At 39.8% G+C, this 26,899-nt stretch overlaps 1 protein-coding gene across 1 annotated transcript in view; it reads right to left on the reverse strand.

The window, feature by feature from the left end:
* Positions 1-539: 539 nt before the first annotated feature.
* The window catches only part of LOC120046421 (integrin alpha-M-like), a 64,142-nt gene continuing 37,782 nt past the window's right edge, over positions 540-26,899 (reverse strand). Inside the window, exons 24-30 of the mRNA XM_038991641.1 lie at positions 17,291-17,369; positions 17,097-17,195; positions 10,097-10,177; positions 9,351-9,461; positions 9,114-9,227; positions 8,695-8,805; positions 540-3,818 (exon numbers count right to left, since the gene is read on the reverse strand). Of these exons, the coding sequence (XP_038847569.1) occupies positions 3,726-3,818; positions 8,695-8,805; positions 9,114-9,227; positions 9,351-9,461; positions 10,097-10,177; positions 17,097-17,195; positions 17,291-17,369 (688 nt within the window). The 3' untranslated portion in view covers positions 540-3,725. The remainder of the gene's footprint in view (positions 3,819-8,694; positions 8,806-9,113; positions 9,228-9,350; positions 9,462-10,096; positions 10,178-17,096; positions 17,196-17,290; positions 17,370-26,899) is intronic.

Below are 26,899 nucleotides of genomic sequence, written 5' to 3' on the forward strand. Positions count from 1 at the left end.
ACTCCTGTTGAAAATATAAGCAATGTGCTTAATATTAGGAAAGATGAGAAATAAATATAGTAGGCCTAGCCTATAGAAAGCTGATGGGATCCTCGTCTTTTTATTTGCGGCCAATGACCCAACACACCTCCAGGCTACGTAAGGGCTATTTGACCAAGAAGGAGAGTGCTGCATCAGATGACCTGGCCTCCACAATCACCTGACCTCAACCAAATTGAGATGAGTTGGACCACAGAGTGAAGGAAAAGCAGCCAACAAGTGCTAAGCATGTGTAGGAACTCCTTCAAGACTGTTGGAAAAGCATTCCAGGTGAAGGTGGTTGAGAGAATTTGAAGAACAATTTGAAGAATCTCAAATATAAATTATATTTCGATTCGTAAAACACTTTTTTGGTTACTACATGATTACTACATGATACATGATGTGTTATTTCATAGTTTTCATGTCTTCACTATTATTCTACAATGTAGAAAATAGTAAAAATAAAGAAAAGCCTTTGAATGAGTAGGTATGTCCAAACTTTTGACTGGTACTGTATGTAAATGTGATATTTCAGTTTTTTTTATTTTAAACATTTGATAAAATTTCCAAAAAACTGTTTTTGCTTCATCATGGTGGTTATCGTGTGTAGAGTTATGAGGGGAAAATGTATGTAACACATTTTAGAACAAAGCTGTAACGTAACAAAATATGAAAAAAGTAAAAGGGTCTGAATGCTTTCCAAATGCACTGTATACTTTTAATTAATGAAGCCATGTTAAGCATCAGTTGTACAGCTGTAAAGTACACAACGAACATAAGCTACCATACATTCTATTCTTTAACTGATGTTGTCTGTTAAATATAATAATTGTATATTGTTAAATCAAACTAAATGTGAAAATGATTATTTATCATAAATGCAAGAAATGTTTAGCTTTTTTTGGCAGTTAGTTCATTTTGTAGAAATATTTACATTTATTTTCATGTTTGGTATGTTTCAATAAACTAAACTAACTCATGACATGTACTGTAAGCTCTAAGCTATTGCGATTTCATCCCCTATCATTGTGCAAATTGGAAACCAAAGATCATGTCCATAATTCCCTCCAAAAATGAATCCAATCTTCCAACAGATGGATATCTTGCCAGTTGGAAGATTGGATTCATTCATTTTTGGAGGGAATTATGAACATGATCATTGGTTTCCCAGTAGCACAAGGATAGGGGATGAATTTAAAGCAAGCTATCTAGTTACTGTGTCTATTAAATGTGAAGAACAATAAAACAAACATTTACTATGTAGCACAATGTCTGTGCCATACAAATACCAGAAGTTTTCATAAGAAATTTTAAAATTAAATTAAAGCTGCAAGATTCCTAATTTAAAACTGCAATATGTAACTTTTTGGGCGACCTGACCAAATTCACATAGAAATGTGAGTTATAGATCTGTCATTATCATTGAAAGCAAGTCTAAGAAGTGGTATATGTGTTCTATGTGCGCTATTTCTATGCGTCCCGTTCTTAAGCGTCGTTTTTGCATCTTTTACTTTCAGTTTTGTAAACAAGCTTCAAACATCTGAAATTACAATATTTTTTTATATGTTTTTTACACCTGAATTAAGATGTTATTGCTGTAAAATGCCATTTGGGATTCAACCTCTACTGGGATTTGAACTTACAACCTTCTGGTTGCCAGTGACCTGAAATGTTCTGCTTTTTGGGCATGGCAGTGATTGGCCACAGATTTATTGGGTAGAATACCTTTCTGCATTTGCTAAAGGTTTCTCAGACTGTTCTAAATAATCTATAATTATTATATATTACAGTAAACACTGGCTACTGAGTAGCAGTAAAAATACAGTGAAAATACAATTTTCAAATCTTTTGATTTGAAATAATTTTTCCATACATATTTTTCTATACATACTAAAATGTGAATGAAATTGAAATTGTATCTTTCAAATGGTACCACAAACATGGTTCCAGGTCCACCCATCAAAGAATGTTGACTTGAATGGGAATATCCATTATTCTAAATTCTGTTGTCAATCTTCCATAGGAAACCTATTGAAATCACAGAAATATAGATACTAGAATAGACATTCCCATTCAAGTTAACATTCAACAGGGGTGGACCAGTGGCCATCTTTTTGGTAATAATGGGAAGTTAAAATGTTAATTCAATTAAAATGTCAATGGTGTACCAGCTTAAATGCAGTGGTCAAAAGGCATAGGCCCATTCTATGAATACTATGTATATGATTGAAATGAAACCCACACTGTATTCAACAGTATGCTGTGTCTCAACTGATGGTGGGCACAATTTAAACACCTCAGATTATGTTTTATGTACAATAGGTTCTAAGCTGCAAATTATGTGAGAAAAACATTTTAGTTTAAGGATTTTTTTTATAGTTGACAAATACTTTTTTTCTAGAAATTATAAAATAGTTTGATAACCCTGTTAATATGTTCCCAAATTATATCAAACTCAAGCGTTTATATTTTTCAGTGATGAAGATATGGATGTCTCATTGTAGGCTGGGGTATGAAAAATGGGTCAACTTTGAGCACCTCCAGAATGTTTTTCAATTCAGGTCCAAAAAGTAGTTTCTGACCACTTATATAATGGGCAAACATGTATGGAACATTTTGTTCAAATCAAAAGGGGTGCAGTCAAAAAGTGACTGAATGTGGGTCAACCCTACTGTCAACCCATAAATTATGTTGTAATCAGATTGATTCTGTGAAACTACAGTAACCTAAAAACACACACTACAAACTTCAGCTAACTTTAGCCATTGTTAGCTAACAATCAATGGAAGTGATAGGGGCAATTGTGCAAAGGATTTAAAATGGCCAAATCACCCTTTACTGCATGCATTATTACAGAACCATGCCCCCTACCACTTCCATTTTTTTATCACTTCAAATGGCCTCAAATAAACAAATAAAACAAAAAGGTTTATTTAAATGTATGTTGCCATATGGAAACACTGTGCGACAACGGTATTACTCTGCAACTACTAATATCATGAATAATTGGGTTTTCTAATAAAAATGAGGTGTTTGAATTATAATTGTATTGTTTTATTCCTTCACACTTTCTGAAAATATGTTTTCTTTAAAAAAGTATTCAATCTAGCCCTATTATATATTTATGTAATGGATATTATAATATTATACATATAAAAAATAATTGTATTAGCCATGCATATGTAAATAAAGTTGTATGTTATCTTGGCCATATGTTATCTTTTTGGGGGGAGAGGGGAGATGTAAAGATGATTGTTTTATGAGAATCATTTATGGAGCAAATTAATAACTAGCTCTTAGCTAGTTATTTGCGTGGTAGCTAGTTATTATCTAGTTAAAAGGCCATGGTGTATTTTTTCATTTAGGGAAGTAAGGGGGTAAAGAGAAATGATATGTTGCCACATGGTAACATTATGCGGTAAAGGTTTATTAACTAACGAAAAACCAACTATGAAGTTGATTTGGCCCATAACATTTCTAAATTGCACGATTGCATCTATCACGAGCATAGTTTTTTTGTTAGCAGTGGCTCAAGTTATCTGAAGTTTGTAGTAGATTTACAGAAAACTGAACCATGGATTACTGTTTTTCCTGACCCATAGATTACTTTTTCGGTGAGGAACCATCTAACATCAAGTTGTAAAATCTTGAACTTCCCCTTCAATAATTGTACACACTCAGTGAGCAAGTCCAATTGTTTGCTGTTATTCAGGCGAGGCAGCTTCTCCATCAGCCCCTGGTCCATCTTCTGATGTATCCTGCATCATCTGCTTCAACTGGCTTTTGAAAAACCCAGCCTGAGAGAAAGAGAAATGTGTAGAGAGAGATTATTACGTTCTTTAACAGTTTTTTGGCAAATGTATTGCATAGTAAGAGTATCAGAATGTGTACTACATATTAGATTCCTGCATCGGGCCAGGTACCCACTGTTCCCTTGGAGTAGGGCACTGTCTATTATTGGTGCTGAAACGTTCTAATTTGTACACGTGCAGAGGCGTTCACAACTGAACCTTTCATTCACCATACGCTGGCCATATAATTTGCGTTTGACTGGTGTGGCTGGTAAAGTTTACAAGATTTTTGCAGGCTATATTCAATTCTGGCAATGCTTTATTTAAGTTTCAATTAAACAATTTGATAACCAAAACAATTTTGCCTGCAAAGGTTTTGAGTTGTTATAAATTAAAAAACGGTATTTTTCCCGCAAGTGATCGTCTTTTTCAACTAAATAAATAACATAAACATAGTAGGTTAGTAGACCTAGCTACTAGACTGAACTTGGTTACACAACTAACAGAGGACGACGATAACCCAACATAAAAACAAAAACATGTTGCTGGCTGGCCCGTGTCTCGGATATTTGATGAGGAGGAGAGGAGATATGCTGGATGGAGCAGATGAGCCTTTCACTATATAAGCAGGCTATTTTTCAAAGCGATTGAGTTATCAATGTGCCACATTGTGAAAATAAAAATAAATAATTTGTATGGTTTCCTTTATCCAACGGTTAAATAGACATGCAGACAAATTAGGAAAATCAATAGGCTTACTGTCTGGAGTAAAAAAATCGATAAAAAAAATGGATGCAATTTGGCAGGTTCACAGATAATCTCTCGGAACAATTTTTTGTAGGTGGGTCGATTCGTGGAGAACAATCTGTCCTGGTGTCGGGTGGGTATCGGAGTTGTGGCAGGCGTGGGGCGGGTGTGGCTCCAAAAAACGGACCCATGCAGAACTCTACTGTATACAGTGCCTTCAGAAAGTATTCACACCCATTGACTTTTTCCACACTTTGTTGTGTTACAGCCTAAAATGTATTACAATTGTCACTGGCCTACACATAATACCCCATAATGTCAAAGTGGAATCATGTTTTTCAAAAATTTTACAAGCTGAAATGTTTTCAGTCAATAAGTATTTAACCCCTCTGCTATGGCAGGCCTAATTAAGTTCAGGAGTACACATTTGCTTCACAAGTCACATACTAAGTTGCATGGACTTTTGTGTGCAATAGCAGTGTCTAACATGATTTTTGAGGTAGTCATTTTTGAATGACTATCTCATCTCTGTACCCCACACATACAATTATCTGTAAGGTCCCTCAGTCGAGCATTGAATTTCAAGCACAAAGACCAGGGAGGTTTTCCAATGCCTTGCAAAGAAGGGCACCTATCGGTAGATGGGTAAACATAAAAAATCTGACACTGAATATTCTTTTGAGCATGGTGAAGTTATTAATTACACTTTGGATGGTGTATCAATACACCCAGGAATGTAGAAAACCGCTCAGGGATTTCACCATGAGGCCAATGGTGACTTTAAAACAGTTACAGAGTTTAATGGCTGTGATAGGAGAAAACTGAGGATGGGTCAACAACATTGTAGTTACTACACAATACGAACCTAAAGGACAGAGGGAAAAGAAGGAAGCCTGTACATAATACAAATATTCCAAAGCATGCATCCTGTTCGCAACAAGGCACTAAAGTAAAACTGCAAAATAATTTGGCAAAGCAATTAACTTTTTGTCCTGAATACAAAGTGTTATGTTTGGGGCAAATCCAATACAACACATTACTGAGTGAGTACCACTCTCCATATTTTCATGCATAGTGGTGGCTGCATCATGTTATGGGTATGCTTGTAATCGTTAAGGACTGGGTATCTTTTCAGGATAAAAAATAAATGTAATGGAGCTAAGCACAAGCAAAATCCTAGTGGAGACCTGGTTCAGGCTGCTTTCCACCAGACACTGGGAGATTAATTCCCCTTTCAGCAGGACAATAACCTAAAACACAAGGTCAAATCTACACGAGTTGCTTAGTAAGAAGACAGTGAATATTCCTGAGTGGCAGAGTTTCAGTTTTGATTGAAATCTACTTGAAAATCTATGGCAAGACATCAAAATGGGTGTCTAGCAATGATCAACAACCAATTTGACAGAGCTTGAAGAATTTTGAAAATAATAATGGGCAAAGGTTGCACAATCCAGGTGTGGAAAACTCTTAGAAACGTACTGTAATGTCTTCTTCCAACTCACACTCTCAAACACGTAGATCCCCTGAACGCAGCTCACTTTCCAGCCTACTTGAAAAGCCTCCGCGATATGCAACCTTTCAGGGAAGTCAGGAACCAATATACTCAGTCAGTTAGGAAAGCTAAGGTTAGCTTTTGCAAACAGAAATTTGATTCCTGTAGCACTAATTCCAAAAAGTTTTGGGACACTGTAAAGTCCATGGAGAATAAGAGTACCTCCTCCCAGCTGCCCACTGCACGTAGAATAGGAAACACTGTCACCACTGATAAATCTACGATAATCGATAATTTTAATTAAAAACATTCCACGGCTGGCCACACTTTCCACCTGGCTACCCCTACCATGGCCAACATCTCAGCAACCCCTGCAGCAACTTGAGAGTTCAGTGTGTCAAATCGGAGGGCCTGTTGTCCGAACCTCTGGCTGTCTCTATAGGGGTGCCACAGGGTTCAATTATCGGGCCGACTCTTTTCTCTGTATATATCAATGATGTCACTCTTGCTGCTGGTGATTCTCTGATCCACCTCTACGCAGACGACACCATTCTGTATACATCTGGCCCTTCTTTGGACACTGTGCTAACAAACCTCCAAACAAGCTTCAATGTCATACAACACTCCTTCCGTGACCTCCAATTGCTTTTAAATCCTAGTAAAACTAAGTGTATGCTCTTCAACCGATTGCTGCCCGCATCCTCCCGCCCGACTAGCATCACTACTCTGGACGGTTCTGACCTAGAATATGTGGACAACTACAAATACCTAGGTGTCTGGCTAGACTGTAAACTCTCCTCCCAGACTCACATTAAGCATCTCCAATCCAAAATTAAATCTAGAATTGGCTTGCTATTTCGCAACAAAGCCTCCTTCACTCATGCCGCCAAACATACCCTCATAAAACTGACTATCCTACCGATCCTTGACTTCGGCGATGTAATTTACAAAATAGCCTCCAACACTCTACTCAGCAAACTGGATGTAGTCTATCACAGTGCCATCCGTTTTATCACCAAAGCCCCATATACTACCCACCACTGCGACCTGTATGCTCTCGTTGGCTGGTCCTCACTACATAGCCGTCGGCAAACCCACTGGCTCCAGGTAACCTATAAGTCTTTGCTAGGTAAAGCCCCGCCTTATCTCAGCTCACTGGTCACCATAGCAACACCCACCCGTAGCACATGTTCCAGCATGTATTTTGCACTGGTCATCCCCAAAGCCAACACTTCCTTTGGCCGCCTTTCCTTCCAGTTCTCTACTGCCAATGACTAGAACGAATTGCAACAATCTCTGAAGCTGGAGTCTTATATCTCCCTCCCTAACTTTAAGCATCAACTGTCTGAGCAGCTTACCGATCCCCGTACCTGTACACAGCCAATCTGTAAATAGCACACCCGTCTACCTTATCCCCATGATATTACTTACCCGCTTGCTCTTTGCACCCCAGTATCTCTATTTGCAAATTCATCATCTGCACATCTATCACTCCAGAATTAATGTTAAATTGTAATTATTTTCACCTCTAGGGCCTATTTATTGCCTTCCTCCCTACATTTGAACACACTGTACATAGATTTTTCTATTTTTCTTTTGTGTTATTGACTGTACGTTTGTTTGTGTAACTCTGTGTTGTTGTTTTTGTCGCACTGCTTTCCTTTATCTTGGCCAGGTCACAGAGAACTTGTTCTCAACTGGCCTACCTGGTTAAATAAAGGTGAAATATATATATATTTAAAAAAAATACTTTCCAGCTCATACTCTCAAACACATAGATCCCCTGAACGCAACTCACTCTCCAGATCCCAATCACCTGAATTCTGATCACCTGTTCACACACCTGTATGTCATTATCACACACTATTTAGTTCAGTTCTTCGCACCCCATCATTGTGAGGTATTGTTTTTTTTTCTTTTTTTCCCTTAATTGAAATCCTCCCGTGTATGATAGTGAGGCAGGCAAAAACTGACGACGCCTTTGCCTATTCCCTGCCTGTACTTTCGGATTTCATGTTATCAACCTATTGTCTGATCTCCCGGACGACTTTACTAGACTTTTCCCTGCCTGTACTGTTGCCTTTTTGGACCCCCTGTGTATGACCTTCTGCCTGCCCCTGGACCCAGCTACCTGCCACCTGTGGTCCTTTACAAATAAACACCTGCTGCGCCCTGCGCTTGAAACCAGCTCTCTGTCTCCCATCGTGTTCATTACACATACCCAGAACGATTCACAGCTGTAATTGCTACCAAAGGTGCTTCGACAAAGTATTGACTCAGGGGTGTGAATACTTAACTAAATTATATATTTCTCTATTTCATTTTCAATACATTTGCAAAAAAAATCTAAAAACATATTTGCACTTATGGGGTATTGTGTGTAGATGGGTGAGATATTTTTTCATTTAATAAATGTTTGAATTCAGGCTGTAACACAACAAAATGTGGAATGAGTTGAGGGGTATGAATACTTTCCGAAGGCATTGTATGCTGTACATGGCACATTACATGGATATGAAAACGACCCTGGTTTTAGAACTACTATATAATAAATGGTGATGTACATTAAAACCTTTGACTATACTGTAGATATTCAACATATGTGAGTGAAATTGATAATACCAAATATGTAATGAATATTACCTTATAAAGCCCAGCTGTGATCAAAGCTAACAGCAGCAGACCTCCCACAACACCCCCGATGACCGGCTTTGTGAAGTCAACCTCAGGATACACCTCCACCTGAGTTTCAATCTGAGGATGACAAATGCATGTATTTTCAACTGAAGCTAAATTAAGTTATCAATCTTACTGGGCGGCAGGGTTGGAGTCAATTTCAAATTGAAGGCAGTCAATTCAGGAAGTAAACTGAAATTCCAATTCAATAAGTAAAACATTTTAATATGATTTTTTATAACTTTGCAATAAGCTGAAAAGGAGAAGCTGGTTATGCCAAACGTTTTCACATTTGGATTTTAATATCAATTCACTCCCTGAATTGACTGATTTCAATTCGAATTAACCCCAACCCTGATTTGAGGAGATAACATCTAAAAGGCTACCTTTTGTATAGGTGGGTTATTTTTGGAGTCCGAAGAATAATAGATGTATTGGTTTCTGTCATAATCTACAGTGGCACTGCTGACCAAGTTGAACTGGGCAGACTCAAGACCAATCTGAGAACAGAGAGAAAGAGCGAGGAATGTTAGTAAGGAGATATGTACTGTAAATTAGCACAGCTAGCATTGGGGGAAAATACTGTATACAATTATCCATACCTCCATCCTTAAATTTATTACCTGTTCTATCCATCCAGAGCTGAGGTTACCAGTGATGTTGTAAGAGTTACGATCCAAATTTCGAATGAAGCTTTTGCACATGAACACCCCGCACTTTGCGACAGAGCAGTCCTGTAGGATAGGGGGAAGATAAAATGATTGTGATCACTTTTGAACTAATGACAATCTAACACATTAATATAATAGAATCCATTATTTACTATTAACCCATGAATACGCATTACAACTATTTATAACTGCATTATAGTTGTTAAGCATTTACAACATTCCTTATCATTTATAAAGCATTCATACTCCTTTATGAACAATTTACAATGGGTTATTCATGAGTTATAAAGTGTAACACAAATTAAACATGTTAAAAGTCACATTTTAAGAGGTTGTGAATACCTTATCTTAATTAAGTTTGCCTTCATACAGAATCAGGCAACTACCTAAATGTAATTCTGTTTACATTTAACAGCATTTCTAGACACAGCAAATCTGTAACAACACTTGGCTTTAACATCTAAAAAATTCTAGGATATATGTTTTGCCATAAGATTATGTGTCGAGACATGTAATTAAATAAACAATCTATTTGCAGAAAACCTGTCATTACTACTGTTCGTGACACTCAATGCAAGTTGGTGTTAGGTGTGACCGTTAGCTGGCCTCTTAAAATTGCAATACCAGGAAGTTGAGAAATATTATTTCAAATAGAAGTGGATGACATTATAAAACAGAAATGGGCGAGCACTATTCACCACAGCGTGATTTTTCTGCAGCTTGTCCACAAACTCTGTGGCAGTAGGTTCTTCATCCTTGTGTCTTTGACAACCTTGAATCTGAAACACAAAAGTTTCCTGTCAATTCCAATCATCACAAAACTGAAATAAAACTTGCAATTTCCACTTTCTTGGTCCCATTTCTTGGGATTGAACATAGTGCTTACTTTACATTTGTACTATTTGTGCATGTATCATTACTAATTTATTTATACACTGAACAAAAATATAAACACAATATGTCAAGTGTTGGTCCAATGTTTCATGAGCTGAAATAAAAGATCCCAGAAATGTTACAAAAAGCAAAAAGTGTGCTCTTCACGGATGAATTCCGGTTTCAACTGTACCGGGCAGATGGCAGACAGAGTGTATTGCGTTGTGTAGGCGAGCGGTTTGCTGATGTCAATGTTGTGAACAGTGGGGTTATGGTATGGGCAGCCATAAGCTACAGACAATGAACACAATTGCATTTTATCAATGTCAATTTGAATGCTGAGATACTGTGACGAGATCCTGAGGCCCATTGTCGTGCTATTCATCTGCTGCCATTACCTCATGTTTCAGCATGATAATGCACGGCCCCATGTTGCAAGAATCTGTACACAATTCCTGGAAGCTCAAAATTTCCCAGTTCTTCCATGGCCTGCATACTCACCAGACATGTCACCCATTGAGCATGTTAGGGATGCTCTGGATCGACGTGTATGACAGCGTGTTCCAGTTCCCACCAATATCCTGCAACTTCACACAGCCATTGAAGAGGATTGGGACAACATTCCACAGGCCACAATCAACAGCCTGATCACCTCTATATGAAGGAGATCTGTCGCTCTGCATGAGGCTAATGGTGGTCACACCAGATACTGACTGGTGTGAGCACCACGCCCATAGGATTTTTTAAAAGGTATTTGTGACCAAGAGATGCATATCTGTATTCCCAGTCATGTGAAATATATAGATTAGGGCCTAATGAATTGATTTTAATTTACCAATTTCCTTATATGAGCTGTAAATCCGTAAAATCGTAGTTATTGTTGCATATTGCATTTATATTTTTGTTCAAAGTATATTTTAATTCCCCGTCATTAAGACACAGGATGCCCAACTGTTCCTCTACCCACAAGCAAGCATACAAGGCATTAACTCCTTCCCCATTTGGCAAATCAGCTCATGACTCTGTACTCCTTCTTCTTGTTTACAAGCAGAAGCTCAAACAAGAAGTACCTGTGACTCGCTCTGTTGAGAAATAGTCATCAGAATCAGGGATTACGCTCCAGGACTGCTTTGTTAGCACTGCTTGCTTGGGATATGTTCCGAGAGTCCGCCGATAACTTCGATGAGCTAACCACCTCAACCTCAACCACCGCGTGGAATGGCAACAGCACCAACAGCACCATTGTAGAATAATAATGAAGACATCAGCACTTTGAAATAACACATATTTATTTTTACCTTTATTTAACTAGGCAAGTCAGTTAAGAACAAATTCTTTTTTTCAACGACGGCCTAGGAACAGTGGGTTAACTGCCTTGTTCAGGGGCAGAACGACAGATTTGTACCTTGTCAACTCGGGGATTCAAACTTGCAACCTTTCGTTTACTAGTCCAACGCTCTAACCACTAGGCTACCCTGCCGCCCCATATGGAATCATGTAGTAACAATTTAAAAAATATATATATTTTATATATTTAAGATTCTTCATATTTAAGATTCTTCAAAGTAACCACCCTTTGCCTTGATGACAGCTTTGCACACTCTTGGAATTCTCTCAACCAGCTTCAAGATGAAATTTTCCAACGGTCCTGAAAGAGTTCCCACATATGCTAAGCACTTGTTAGCTGCTTTTCCTTCCTCTGCGGTCCAACTCATCTCAAACCATCTCAATTGGGTTGAGGTCAAGTGATTGTGGAGGCCAAGTCATCTGATGCAGCACTCATCACTCTCCTTGGTCAAATAGCCCTTACACAACCTGGAGGTGTGTTTTGGGTCATTGTCCTATTGAAAAACGAATGATAGTCCCACTAAGCCCTAACCAGATTGCTGTGGTAGCCATGGTGGTCGAGTCTGCCTTGAATTCTAAGTAAATCACAGACAGTGTCACCAGAAAAGCACCCCCACACTATCACACCTCCTCCTCCATGCTTCACGGTGGGAACCACACATGCGGAGATCATCCATTCACCTACTCTGCGTTTTACAAAGACACGGCGGTTGGAACCAAACATCTCAGATTTGGACACATCAGACCAAAGGACAAATTTCCACCGGTCTAATGTCCATTGCTTGTGTTTCTTGGTCCAAGCAAGTCTCTTCTTCTTATTGGTGTCCTTTAGCAGTGTTTTCTTTGCAGAAATTCGACCATGAAGGCCTGATTCACGCAGTCTCCTCTGAACAGTTGATGTTGAGATGTGTCTGTTACTTGAACTCTGTGAAGCATGTATTTGGGCTGCAACCTGAAGAGCAGTTAACTTTAATGAACTTAATCTCTGCAGCAGAGGTAACTCTGGGTCTTTGTTTCCCGTGGCGGTCCTCATGAGAGCAAGTTTCATCTCAGCGCTTGATGGTTTTTGCGACTGCACTAGAAGAAACTTTAAAAGTTCTTGAAATTGTCCGCATTGACTGACCTTCATGTCTTTAAGTAATGATGGACTGTCGTTTCTCTTTGCTTATTTGAGATGTTCTTGCCATAATATGGACTTGGTCTTTTACCAAATAGGGCTAGCTTCTGTATACTACCCCTATCTTGTCACAGCACAACTGATTGGCTCAAATACATTAAGAAGGAAACAAGGCACACCTGTTAATTGAAATGCATTCTAGGTGACTACATCATGAAGCTGGTTGAGAGAATGTAAAGAGTGTGCAAAGCTGTCATCAAGGCAAATATAAAATACAACAAATAAAGAAAAACCCTGGAATGAGTAGGTGTGTCCAAACTTTTGACTGGTACTGTTAATATACATTTGAAGTCGGAAGTTTACATACACCTTAGCCAAATACATTTAAACTCAATTTTTCACAATTCCTGACATGTAATCCTAGTAAGAATTCCCTGTCTTAGATCAGTTAGGATCACCACTTTATTTTAAGAATGTGAAATGTCAGAATAATAGTAGAGAGAATTATTTATTTCAGCTTGTATTTCTTTCATCACATTCCCAGTGGGTCAGAAGTTTACACACACTCAATTAGTATTTGGTAGCATTGCCTTTAAATTGTTGAACTTGGGTCAAACTTTTCAGGTAGCCTTCCACAAGTTTCCCACAATAAGTTGGGTGAATTTTGGCCCATTCCTCCTGACAGAGCTGATGTAACTGAGTCAGGTTTGTAGGCCTCCTTGCTCGCACACGCTTTTTCAGTTCTGCACACAAATTTTCAAAAGGGTTGAGGTCAGGGCTTTGTGATGGCCACTCCAAGACCTTGACTTTGTTGTCCTTGACCCATTTTGCCATAACGTTGGAAGTATGCTTGGGGTCATTGTCCTTTTGGAAGACCCATTTGCGACCAAGCTTTAACTTCCTGACTGATGTCTTGAGATGTTGCTTCAATATATCCACATAATTTTCCTTACCTCATGATGCCATCTATTTTGTGAAGTGTACCAGTCCCTCCTGCAGCAAAGCACCCCCACAACATGATGCTGCCACCCCGTGCTTCACGGTTGGGATAGTGTTCTTCGGCTTGCAAGCATCCCCCTTTTTCCTCCAAACATAACGATAGTTAATATGGCCAAACAGTTCTATTTTTGTTTCATCAGACCAGATGACATTTCTCCAAAGAGTACGATCTTTGTCCCCATATGCAGTTGCAAACCGTAGTCTGGCTTTTTTATGGCGGTTTTGGAGCAGTGGCTTCTTCTTTGCTGAGCGGCCTTTCAGGTTGTCGATATAGGACTCGTTTTACTGTCGATATAGATACGTTTGTACCTGTTTCCTCCAGCATCTTCAAAGGTCTTTTGCTGTTGTTCTGGGATTGATTTGCACTTTTTGCACCAAAGTACGTTCATCTCTAGGAGACTGAGCGGTATGACGGCCGCGTGGTCCCATGCTGTTTATACTTGCGTACTATTGTTTGTACAGATGAACGTGGGACCTTCAGGCGTTTGGAAATTGCTCCCAAGGATGAACCAGACATGTGGAGGTCTACAATTTTTTTCTGACTGATTTCTTTTGATTTTCCCATGATGTCAAGCAAAGAGGCACTGAGTTTGAAGGTAGGCCTTGAAATACATCTACAGGTACACCTCCAATTGACTCAAATTATGTCAGTTAGCCTATCAAAAGCTTCTAAAGCCATGACATCATTTTCTGGAATTTTCCAAGCAGTTTAAAGGCACAGTCAACGTAGTGTATGTAAACTTCTGACCCACTGAAATTGTGATACAGTGAATTAATTATAAGTGAAATAATCTGTCTGTAAACAATTGTTGGAAAAATTACTTGTGTCATGCACATAGATGTCCTAACCGACTTGCCAAAACTATAGTTTGTTAACAAGACATTTGTGGAGTGTTTGAAAAATGAATTTTAATGACTCCAACCTAAGTGTATGTAATCTTCCGACTTCATCTGTATATATATATACTGTATATATATATATATATATACACACACTACCGTTTAGAAGTTTAGGTTCACTCCTTGTTTTGAAAGAAAAGCAATTTTTTTGTCCATTAAAATAACATCAAATTGATCAGAAATATAGTGTAGAGATTGTTAATGTTGTAAATGACTATTGTAGCTGGAAATGGCAGATTTATTATGGACTATCTACATAGCCGTACGAGGCCCATTATCAGCAACCATCACTCCTGTGTTCCAATGGCACGTTGTGTTAGCTAATTCAAATGTATCATTTTTAAAGGCTAACTGATCATTAGAAAACCCTTTTGCAATTATGTTAGCACAGCTGATAACGTTTGTCCTGATTAAAGAAGCAATAAAACTGGCCTTCTTCAGACTAGTTGAGTATCTGGAGCATCAGCATTTCTGGGTTCGATTACAGGCTCAAAATGGCCAGAAACAAATACATTTCTTCTGAATCTTGTCAGTCAATTCTTGTTTTGAGGAATGAAGGCTATTCCATGCGAGAAATTGGCAATAAACCAAACATCTCGTACAATGCTGTGTACTACTCCCTTCACAGAACAGCACAAGCAGGCCCTAACCAGAATAGAAAGAGGAGTGGGAGATGCCGGTGCACAACTGTGTAAGAGGACAAGTACATTAGAGTGTCTAGTTTGAGGAACAGATGCCTCACAAGTCCTCAACGGGCAGCTTCATTAAGTAGTACCTGCAAAACACCAGTCTCAACATCAACGGTGTAGAGGCGACTCCGGGACGCTGGCCTTCTAGGCAGAGTTCCTCTGTCCAGTGTCTGTGTTCTTTTGCCCATCTCAATCTTATCGTTTTATTGGCCAGTCTGAGATATGGCTTTTTCTTTGCAACTCTGCCTAGAAGGCCAGCATCCCGGAGTCGCCTCTTCAATGCTGATGTTGAGACTGGTGTTTTGCGGGTACTATTTACACACAATATCCCGTAATGACAAAGTGAAAACAGGTTTTAAGAAATGTTTGCAAATGTATAAAAAAAACAGAAATACTTTATTTACATAAGTATTCATACCCTTTGCTATGAGACTTGAAATTGAGCTCAGGTGCATCCTGTTTCCATTGATCATGCTTGAGATGCTTCTACAACTTGATTGCAATCCACCTGTGGTAAATTCAATTGATTGGACATGATTTGGAAAGGCACCACTGTTGACAATGTATGTCAGAGCAAAAACCAAGCCGTTTTTCGGTCGAAGGAATTGTCTGTAGCGCTCAGGATTGTGTCGAGGCGCAGATCTTGGGAAGGGTACCCAAAAAATTTCTGCAGCATTGAAGGTCCCCAACTTCACAGTGGCTTCCATCATTCTTAAATGGAAGAAATTTGTCACCACCAAGACTCTTGCAAGAGCAATCGGCGGAGAAGGGCCTTGGTCAGGGAGGTGACTAAGAACCCGATGGTCACTCTGACAGAGCTTTAGAGTTCCTATGTGGAGATGGTAGAACCTTCCAGAATGACAACCATCTCTGTAGCACGACCAATCAGGCCTTTATGGTGGAGCTGCCCGATGGAAGCCACTCCTTAGTAAAATGCACATGAGAGTCATCTTGGAGTTTGCCAAAAGGCACCTAAAGGACTCTCAGACCATGAGAGACAAAATTATCTGGTCTTATGAAACCAAGATTGAACTCTTTGGCCTGAATGCCAAGCGTCACATCTGGAGGAAACCTGATACCGTCCCTACGGTTAAGCATGGTGGTGGCAGCATCATGCTGTGGGGAAGTTTTTCCCCACAGGTGCGCCAAGCTTGTAGCATCATACCCAAGAAGACTCGAGGCTGTAATCGCTGCCAAAGGTGCTTCAACAAAGTACTGAGTGAAGGCTCTGAATACTTATGTAAATGTTATATTTCAGTTTCTTTTTATTATACATTTGCAAAAAAAAAGAAAAAAGTTTTTGCTTAGTGATTATGGGGTATTGTATGTAGATTGATGAGGAAAAAAACGATTTAATACATTTTAGAATAAGGCTGTAATGTAACTGAATGTGGAAAAAGTCAAGGGATTTGAATACTTTCCGAATAGACTGTATCTACCAATCCCAGGCATTTTCAAAGTTTGAGACACTGAAAATCAAGACAACCTAGAGCCAAACTAGAACACTGGGCAGCTAAACCAAATGTTTTTTTTCTGTCCAAGCTATATAAAAAAAAATTGCTTTCACATTGTAATTTGCTAAATGAAGTACTGCAAATGTCTCTTCATTATCACTGTTCACCACTTACTCCCATTTTAACAGGGTGTAATTCGCTCAATATTGAGAGATTAGACAAAGTTTACAATACCAGAAAGCTTCAATTCTCCTATTTTTTATCAGTAGCATAGGGTAGGGGGTGTTGTGATTCAAAAAATAGAATCCACTCTTCTCACCTGTATACCCTTTGGATCAGCCCAGATGTCTTTGTCGCCAAGCTTCACTGGCACCTTGATTATCACAGTAATATTGAAGCCTCTTTCATAATTTTCAACCTGAGAAAGAAGGGGGTATTTTAACTTATGCTATACATTTCAGACATATTAAGTAAATGGCACATAAATACTGTGTATTAGTATATTATCCTTACCTCAAAGGATTGTTTCACATGTTTCTGCAAATCATTTTTCCCGGCAGTGAAATTAACATAACTCGTTGAATCTTCATTTCTAAATAAATGGGGGGAAGATTTAGTGGAGACAAATATTCCAAACAGCTGGGCTAGATTAAGCCTGAGTCATACAGTACCGGTCAAAAGTTTAAGAACACCTACTCATTCAAGGGATTTTCTTTATTTTTACTATTTTCTACATTGTCGAATAATAGTGAAGACATCAAAACTATGAAATAACACATATGGAATCATGTAGTAACCAAAAAAGTGTTAAACGAATCGAAATATAATTTATATTTGAGATTCTTCAAATGGTCACCTTTTGCCTTGATGACAGCTTTGCACACTCTTGGCATTATCTCAACCAGCTTCATGAAATAGTCAACTGGAATGCATTTCGATTAACAGGTGTGCCTACTTAAAAGTGAATTTGTGGAATTTCTTTCCTTCTTAATGCGTTTGAGCCCATCAGTTGTGTTGTGACAAGGTAGGGGGGTATACAGAAGATTGCCCTATTTGGTAAAATACCATATTATGGCAAGAACAGCTCAAATAAGGAAGGTGAAATGACAATCCATCATTACTTTAAGACATGAAGGTCAGTCAATACAGAACATTTCAAGAAAGTGCAGTCACAAAAACATTGAGCCCTATAATGAAACTGGCTCTCACGAAGACCACCACAGGAATGGAAGACCCAGAGTTACCTCTGCTGCAGAGGATAAGTTCATGTGAGTTATCAGCTTCAGAAATTGCAGCCCAAATAAATGGTTCGCAGAGTTCAAATAACAGACACATCTCAACATCAACTGTTCAGAGGAGACTGCGTGAATCAGGCATTCATGGTCGAATTGCTGCAAAGAAAGCACTGCTAACGGACACCAATATGAAGAAGAGAATGGCTTGGGCCAAGAAACACGAGCAATGGACATTAGATCGGTGGAAATGTGTCCTTTGGTCTGGAGTCTGAATTTGAGATTTTGGGTTCCAACCGCCATGTCTTTGTGAGACACGGTGTTAGTGAATGGATAATCTCCACATGTGTATTTCCCACTGTGAAGCATGGAGGAGGAGGTGTTATGGTGTGGGGTGCTTTGCTGGTGACACTGTCTGTGATTTATTTAGAATTGAAGGCACACTTAAACTGCATGGCTACCACAGCATTCTTCAGCGATACGCCATCCCATCTGGTTTGGGCTTAGTGGGAAATTTGTTTTCAACATGACAATGACCCGACACACCTCCAGGCTGTGTAAGGTCTATTTTACCAAGAAGAAGAGTGATGGAGTGCTGCATCAGATGACCTTGCCTCCACAATCCCCCGACCTCAACCAAATTGAGATGGTTTGGGATGAGTCGGACCGCAAAGTGAAGGAAATGCATGTGGGAACTCTTTCAAGACTGTTGGAAAAGCATTCCAGGTAAAGCTGGTTCAGAGAATGCCAAGAGTGTGCAAAGCTGTCATCAAGGCAAATGTTGGCTATTTGACGAATCTCAAATATAAAACATATTTTGATTTGATTAACACTTTTTTGGTTTCTACATTATTCCATATGTGTTATTTCATAGTTTTGATGTCTTCACTATTATTCTACAATGTAGAAAACAGTAAAATAAGGAAAAACCCTTGAATGAGTAGGTGTTCTAAAACTTTTGACCGGTAGTGTATATGAACCATATACAGTGTATTCTGAATGTACTCAGCCCACTTCCCTTTTTTCACAATTTGATACGTTAGAACCTTATGCCAAAATTGATTTTAAGTAATTTTACTCATCAATCTATACACAACACTCAATAATGACAACGTGAATACAGGTTTTTAGAAGTGTTTGCAAAACTATTCAGACCCTTTGCAATAAGACTCAGAATTGATCTTAGTTGCATCCTTTTTCCATTGATCATCCTTGAGATGTTTCTACAACTTGTTTGGAGTCCACCTGTGGTAAATTCAATTGATTGGAGATGATTTGGAAAGGCACACACCTGTCTATATAAGGTCCCACAGTTGACAGTGCACGTCAGAGCAAAAACCAAGCCAAGAGGTCGAAGAAATTGTTTGTAGAACTCCGAGACAGGATTGTGTCAAAGTACAGATCTGGGGAATTGTACCAAAAAAATCACTGCAGCATTGAAGGTCCCCAAAGAACATAGAGGCCTCCATTATTCTTAAATGAAAGAAGTTTGGAACCACCAAGACCCAAAACTGAGCAATCGGGGGAGAAGGACCTTGATCAGGAAGGTGACCAAGAACCCGATGGTCACTCTGAAAGAGCTCCAGAGTTCTTCTGTAGAGATGGGAGAACCTCCCAGATGGACAACCATCTCTGCAGCACTCCACCAATCAGGCCTTTATGGTAGAGTGGCCAGATGGAAGCCACTCCTTAGTAAAAGGCCCATGATAGCCAGCCTGGAGTTTGCAAAAAGACACCTAATGGATTCTCAGAAAAACAAGATCCCTGGTCTGTTTAGGACTGTTGCGGTGACTGTATTACCACAACACTGGCGGTCACGAGTCATGAAGGCAGTTAAATTCCATGTGACCATTTGGTCATGGCAATTAGGCTTCCCCAAGCTCTGATGCTGCTGATGGTCATTAATAGCCTACCAAACTTGCTAACTGCCTGGTACTCAGCACACGATTGTCCCTTTAATCACTCTGACATCAATGCAAATGTAATTGAAAATCTAATCAAACACTTCATGAGATCCTATGAGCTTTTCTACATTTCTACAGGCTATGCAATTGGGGGAGAAAACAGAGTGATGGCCTCTATTAAAAAGAGGAGGATCCCATCAGCTTTCTATAGGCTAGGCCTACCATATTTATTTCTCAACTTTCCTAACATTAAGCACATTGCTTATCTTTACAACAGGAGTACAGCCTACCTGGCTGGCATGAAAATGAACCACGGGAAAAGCATCCTCCATTTGCTATTTAAGTGCACAGATTACAAGTTTTTCCTCCCCTGCCCATCTTTTGAGACAGGTGCATGATAACTGTCCATTCTAAATCAAAACAAATTTCACACATATACTCTTTAGTACACTACCGTTCAAAAGTTTGGGGTCACTCAGAAATGTCCTTGTTTTTGAAAGAAAAGCAATTTTTTGTCCATTAAAATAACATCAAATTGATCCGAAATAGAGTGTAGAGATTGTTAATGTTGTAAATGACAATTATAGCTGGAAACAGCTGATTTTTAATGGAATATCTACATGGGCGTACAGAGGGCCATTATCAGAAACCATCAATAAAACTGGCCTTCTTCAGACTAGTTGAGTATCTGGAGCACCAGCATTTCTGGGTTCGATTACAGGCTCAAAATGGCCAGAAACAAAGCGCTTTCTTCTGAAACTCGTCAGTCTAGTCTTGTTCTGAGAAATGAAGGCTATTCCATACGAGAAATTGCCAAGAAACTGAAGATCTCGTACAATGCTGTGTACTACTCCCTTCACAGAACAGCGCAAACTGGCTCTAACCAGAATAGAAAGAGTGGGAGGCCCCGGTGCACAGTTGAGCAAGAGGACAAGTACATTAGAGTGTCTAGTTTGAGAAACAGATGCCTCACAAGTCCTCAACTGGCAGCTTCATTAAATAGTACCCGCAAAACACCAGTCTCAACATCCGTAGTTGCCTCTTCACTGAAGACGTTGAGACTGGTGTTTACATGCATAATCACATTTGCGGTCACTTTTGATAATGGTATTTTCCTGATAATGGAACATTTGCTCATTTAATTATATACAGTATAAAAAAAATGTTTAACTTGGTAAGTCATTTAAGAACAAATTCTTATTTACAATGACGGCCCTAGAGCGGTCAAACCCAGACGATGCTTGGCCAATTGTGCGCCTCCCTATGGGACTCCCAATCACGGCCGTTTGTGATACAGTCAGGATTCGAACCGGGGTGTCTGTTATGACACCTCAAAAACTGAGATGCAGTGCCTTAGACTGCTGTGCCACTTGGGAGCACATAGCCTACTGCCATGTGCGCATCACTCCGCTTATAATGTGAAGAAATAGCCTAATAGTTTCTCAACATTTTAAGCTAAAGGGGTCTGATCTTTGCGTCAGCCACATCGCGTAAAAACGTTTTTTTTGATGCTAGTGGTTGTATTAATTTGTGATCTATCGCATCCCACGACTGTCCCAGACTATGTTTGGAATATGTTACCCGATTCAGGAAACTAGGCGTATGTCGCAAGTCACGACTTCACAGGAGAGCCATTTGAACGTAAAAAATATTTTTTAAATCAAAATGCGTTTTTTTGGCAGAATTGCCTTCTCGAACATATGAACTTTCATATGCCTTAATAACAATATTGTATGCCATCTGTAAATACGAATACAATTGTTAACTTCTTGTCATTAGGGGGTGCTGTTAGCACTTTGTAATAATTACGTTCCCAAATTAAACTGCCTCGTACTCAATTCTTGCTCGTACAATATGCATATTATCATTACTATTGGATAGAAAACACTCTCTAGTTTCTAAAACCGTTTGAATTATATCTGTGTGTGAAACAGAACTGGACTTAGAGCAATTTTCCTATGTGGATGTGAGAATGCAACATTTTGCAAGCTGTTCTCAGATCTGTTTATAAATCTGCCTGTCTTCTATTGGTTGAGATGCACTGCATACGCCTTCCCCTGGTTGTTAGCGAATAGTGAGTCTTGAAATGGAGTCTCTAGGCAGATCTGAAAGGTTTTAAATCGCTTGGAAAGGAGGTGTGCGTTCTTTTCCCTCTTCGCTCTGACGCAGAAAGGAGCTTGGCATATCGTGCTAGAACCTTCGGTTATAACTCTTAGAAATATCCGGCTGTGTTTTTATTCGATATAGGTGTTAAAGACATCATAATGTTGTTATTTTAAACCGAATTATATCAGTTTATGTCAGATTATTGCCATTTTTCGGATATGTATTAGTGTTGCGTTCTAGGGAGTTGGTGATGTCTGGACCACATGCCTAATTATATCAGTTTATTTCAGTATATTGCGATTTTTCGGATATGTATTAGTGTTGCGTTCTAGGGAGTTGGTGATGTCTGGACCACATGCCTAATGTTTACTGCTAATGCAACGTTGAAGAGGACATTCTACAACCGAGCAACGATTATTTTGGACAAAGGACACCTTTCCCAAGATTCTGATGGGAGTTCATCAAAAAGTAAGAACTATTTATGCTGATAATTCGTTGTTCTGTTGAAAAATGTTACACGCATAAGCCGCCATTAATTTCAGTGTAGCCTCGCTTTAACGCACGCTGTATGTTGTAGTAACGTTAATTTTAAAAATGTAACACAGCGATTGCATTAAGAACTAATTTGTCTTTCATTTGCTGTCCAACCTGTATTTTTTAGTCAAGTTTTGGATTAGTTACTGATTAGAATAGGTGCCTCTCCAAAGATTTCTCCTGACATTTTCTTTGCAGCTTTGCTACTTTTCTCATTGTATAACCACGATTTGTGCCGCTAAATATGCAAATTTTCGAACAAACTCTATATGCATTGTGTAATATGATGTTATAGGACTGTCATCTGAAGAATTCTGAGAAGGTTAGTGAAAAAAGTAATATATTTTGGTGGTTTATACGTTATCGCTATTTTTGCCTTGAATCAATGCTGTTGTGATGTTTGCTATTGTGGTAAGCTAATATAACGCTATATTGTGTTTTCGCTGTAAAACACTTAGAAAATCTGAAATATTGGCAGGATTCACAAGATCTGTGTCTTTCATTTGCTGTACGCTGTGTATTTTTAAGACATATTTTATGATGAGTAATTAGGTAATACACGATGGTCTCTGTAGTTATTCTAGTTGCTTTGGTGAGAGTTGTGATGGTGGCTGCAATGGTAAACTATGATTTATACCTGAAATATGCAAATTTTTCTAACAAAACATATGCTATACAATAAATATGTTATCAGACTGTCATCTGATGAAGTTGTTTCTTGGTTAATGGCTATTTATATCTTTATTTGGTCGAATTTGTGATAGCTACTGATGCAGTAAAAAAATGGTGGAGTTAAAAAAGTGGTGTCTTTTGCTAACGTGGTTAGCTAATTCATTTGGTGTCTTGGACTTGTGATTTCATGAACATTTTATTATATGATATCCCTGTGGCTTTAGGCTAGGCTATGCTAGTCAGCTTTTTTGATGGGGGGGATCCCGGATTCGGGTTTGTGAGGCGTTAGAGGTTAAATTACGAGCCTTGTTGGTTAAGCCACAGAAAAAGTCAGCAGCCTTCCTACTAGCCATGATTGGCTGAGATAATGAGCGGGCTGCACATGCTGATAGAGGAGTTCGGATTGGTCTGCCATATAGAAGTCTTCTGTCTATTTGAGCTGGTCAGTCTGTGTTGGTAATCCTGTCGAATGCAACTTTTTTTATGTATTGTGTAGTGGAGCTGCATAAGTGTTGCTCTCCACTTTCTGGAGGATCAAGTTTTGAAATCAGTGGAATTAGAGTATGATAGCTAAAGAGATAGAGAAAACACATGTGTCCGGATTACATCTTCAAACAAAGGGCAACCATGTCATGGAAATATTGACAGGGAGACACGTTCATCATGCTTTATGATGTATACAGGTAAGATAGTCTAGCTTTAGCTAGCTACATTTTCAGATATTAAACGATTCTAATTTTGACAGAAAGTTGTTTATTTAAAGCTAAATAAATAAACCAACGTTAGCTGGCTGGCTCCCTAGCTGACGTTATTATTCATATCCCAGAGCCGTTTGCTTTTCTAGTTAGAGCCTAATGTTAGCTTAGCTAACATTGAACCTGGTTGGTTAGCTCCCAGCATATTACTAGCATATAGTCATGACATGATTTGGCACTGTGTTCATTGTTGTTTTTTTATTTTTTATATATATATATATATATATATATATTTTTTTTTAAAAATTTTATCCCCCTTTTCTCCCCAATTTTCGTGGTATCCAATCGCTAGTAATTACTATCTTGTCTCATCGCTACAACTCCCGTACGGGCTCGGGAGAGACAAAGGTCGAAAGCCACGCGTCCTCCGAAGCACAACCCAACCAAGCCGCACTGCTTCTTAACACAGCGCGCCTCCAACCCGGAAGCCAGCTGCACCAATGTGTCGGAGGAAACACCGTGCACCTGGCCCCCTTGGTTAGCGCGCACTGCGCCCGGCCCGCCACAGGAGTCGCTGGAGCGCGATGAGACAAGGATATCCCTACCGGCCAAACCCTCCCTAACCCGGACGACGCTAGCCCAATTGTGCGTCGCCCCACGGACCTCCCGGTCGCGGCCGGCTGCGACAGAGCCTGGGCGCGAACCCAGAGACTCTGGTGGCGCAGCTAGCATTGCGATGCAGTGCCCTAGACCACTGCGCCACCCGCCATCAATTTGCACCTCGGAATTGGATAAGGACACAAACAGTTGCGTCCCCGATGAGTCTGTCTTCACTTGCAGGCTGTTTTTTTTAGGGTGCATTACGGCCACACAAAGGGGATGCCGCCAGGGAATTTGAGGCGTTATCAAGTGCGTGTCAAATTGTGAATGAGAGACTGATGAAGTGTAGAGTCCGCACAAAAAAAAGAAGGATCTCATGCCTTTCAAGCAACTTTTTTCAAATCATCATTAGAGTTGCATCATGCAGCCTTACAATGCATTAAAAATCAAAACATATAGCTCAACGTTTGTAGAACAACTAAAGATACATTGAAACTTGTTAAGGCTAGGGGGCGGTATTTTCACGTCCGGATGAAAAGCGTGCCCAAAGTAAACTGCCTGTTACTCAGTCCCAGAAGCTAGGATATGCATATTATTAGTAGATTTGGATAGAAAACACTCTGACGTTTCTAAAACTGTTTGAATGATGTCTGTGAGTATAACAGAACTTATTTGGCAGGTGAAACTCCGAGGACAAACCATCCAGGATATGTTTTTTTGAGGTCACTCTCTTTTCAATGGGTTTTCTATGGGCATCTGGATTTGTAAGGCACTTGCTTGCAGTTCCTATCGCTTCCACTGGATGTCAACAGTCTGTAGAAATTGGTTGATGTTTTTCCTTTGTGTAATGAAGAAGTAGCCCTGTTCAGAACGAGGGTCGAGTGAAGTGTACTGTTTGAGAGAGGCGCGTGACCTGAAAAGCTCCCTCCACTTTGTTTTCCTCCGGTGTTGAACACAGTTTATCCCATCTTAAATTGTATTGATTATTTACGTAAAAAAATACCGAAAGTTGTATTAGGAAAGTTGTTTGAAGTGTTTGGACAATGATTACAGGTAACTTATGAGATATTTTGTAATCATGTTGCGCGAGTTGGAACCGGTGTTTTTCTGGATCAAAAGCGCCAAATAAATGGACATTTGGGATAGATAACGACGGAATTAATCGAACAAAAGGACCAATTTAATTTGAATTTGTGTCACGATCGTGTGGAGGAGAGACGGACCAAGACGCAGCATGTGGAAAATAAGCCATCTTCTTTTATTATTGAAGAAGGCAAAACGAAACAAAAACACTTACCAACTACCAAAACAATAAACGACCGTGAAGCTAATAAAACGTAGTGCACACACACACAGGCTACAAACGTTCAGACATAGACAATTCCCCACAACAAACTAAAGCCTATGGCTACCCTAAATATGGCTCCCAATCAGAGACAACAGAAACCAGCTGTCTCTAATTGGGAACCCATTCAGGCAACCATAGACTTTCCTAGACAACTACACACAACATAGACACTGCTAGACAACTATACTAAACATAAACCCAACTACTCTAAATAAACCCCCTAAACCTTACAATCACCCTGGACACTACAAAACCCACATAAATACCCATGTCACACCCTGACCTAACTAAAATAATAAAGAAAACAAAGAATACTAAGGCCAGGGCGTGACATAGCCCCCCCCTTAAGGTGCGAACTCCGGGCGCACCAGCACAAAGTCTAGGGGAGGGTCTGGGTGGGCATCTGACCACGGTGGTGGCTCAGGCTCAGGGCGAGGTCCCCACCCCACCATAGTCAATCCCAGCTTATATCTCCCCCTACAAATGACCACCCTCATATTACCCCCACTTAATCTTTTGGGTAACATCGACACAAGGGGCAGCACCGGGATAGAGGAATAGCTCAGGATAGAGAGGTAGCTCAGGATAGAGAGGTAGCTCAGGATAGAGGGGCAACTCCGGACTGAAAGGCAGCTCCGGACAGAGAGACAGCTCTGGACTGAGGGGCAGTTCTGAATAAATAGCCGCTCTGGGCTGAGGGACAGCTCATGACTGGCTGACGGCTCTGGACGCTCATGGCTGGCTGACGGCTCTGGACGCTCATGGCTGGCTGACGGCTCTGGACGCTCATGGCTGGCTGACGGCTCAGGACGCTCATGGCTGGCTGACGGCTCTGGCAGATCCTGTCTGGTTGGCGGCTCTGGCAGATCCTGTCTGGTTGGCGGCTCTGGCAGATCCTGTCTGGTTGGCGGCCCTGGCAGATCCTGTCTGGTTGGCGGCCCTGGCAGATCCTGTCTGGTTGGCGGCTCTGGCAGATCCTGACTGACAAATGGCTCTAGCGGCTCCTGACTGACTAACGGCTCTGACGGCTC

This window comes from Salvelinus namaycush, chromosome 4 (genome assembly GCF_016432855.1).
Source record: "Salvelinus namaycush isolate Seneca chromosome 4, SaNama_1.0, whole genome shotgun sequence".
Lineage (NCBI taxonomy): Eukaryota > Metazoa > Chordata > Actinopteri > Salmoniformes > Salmonidae > Salvelinus > Salvelinus namaycush.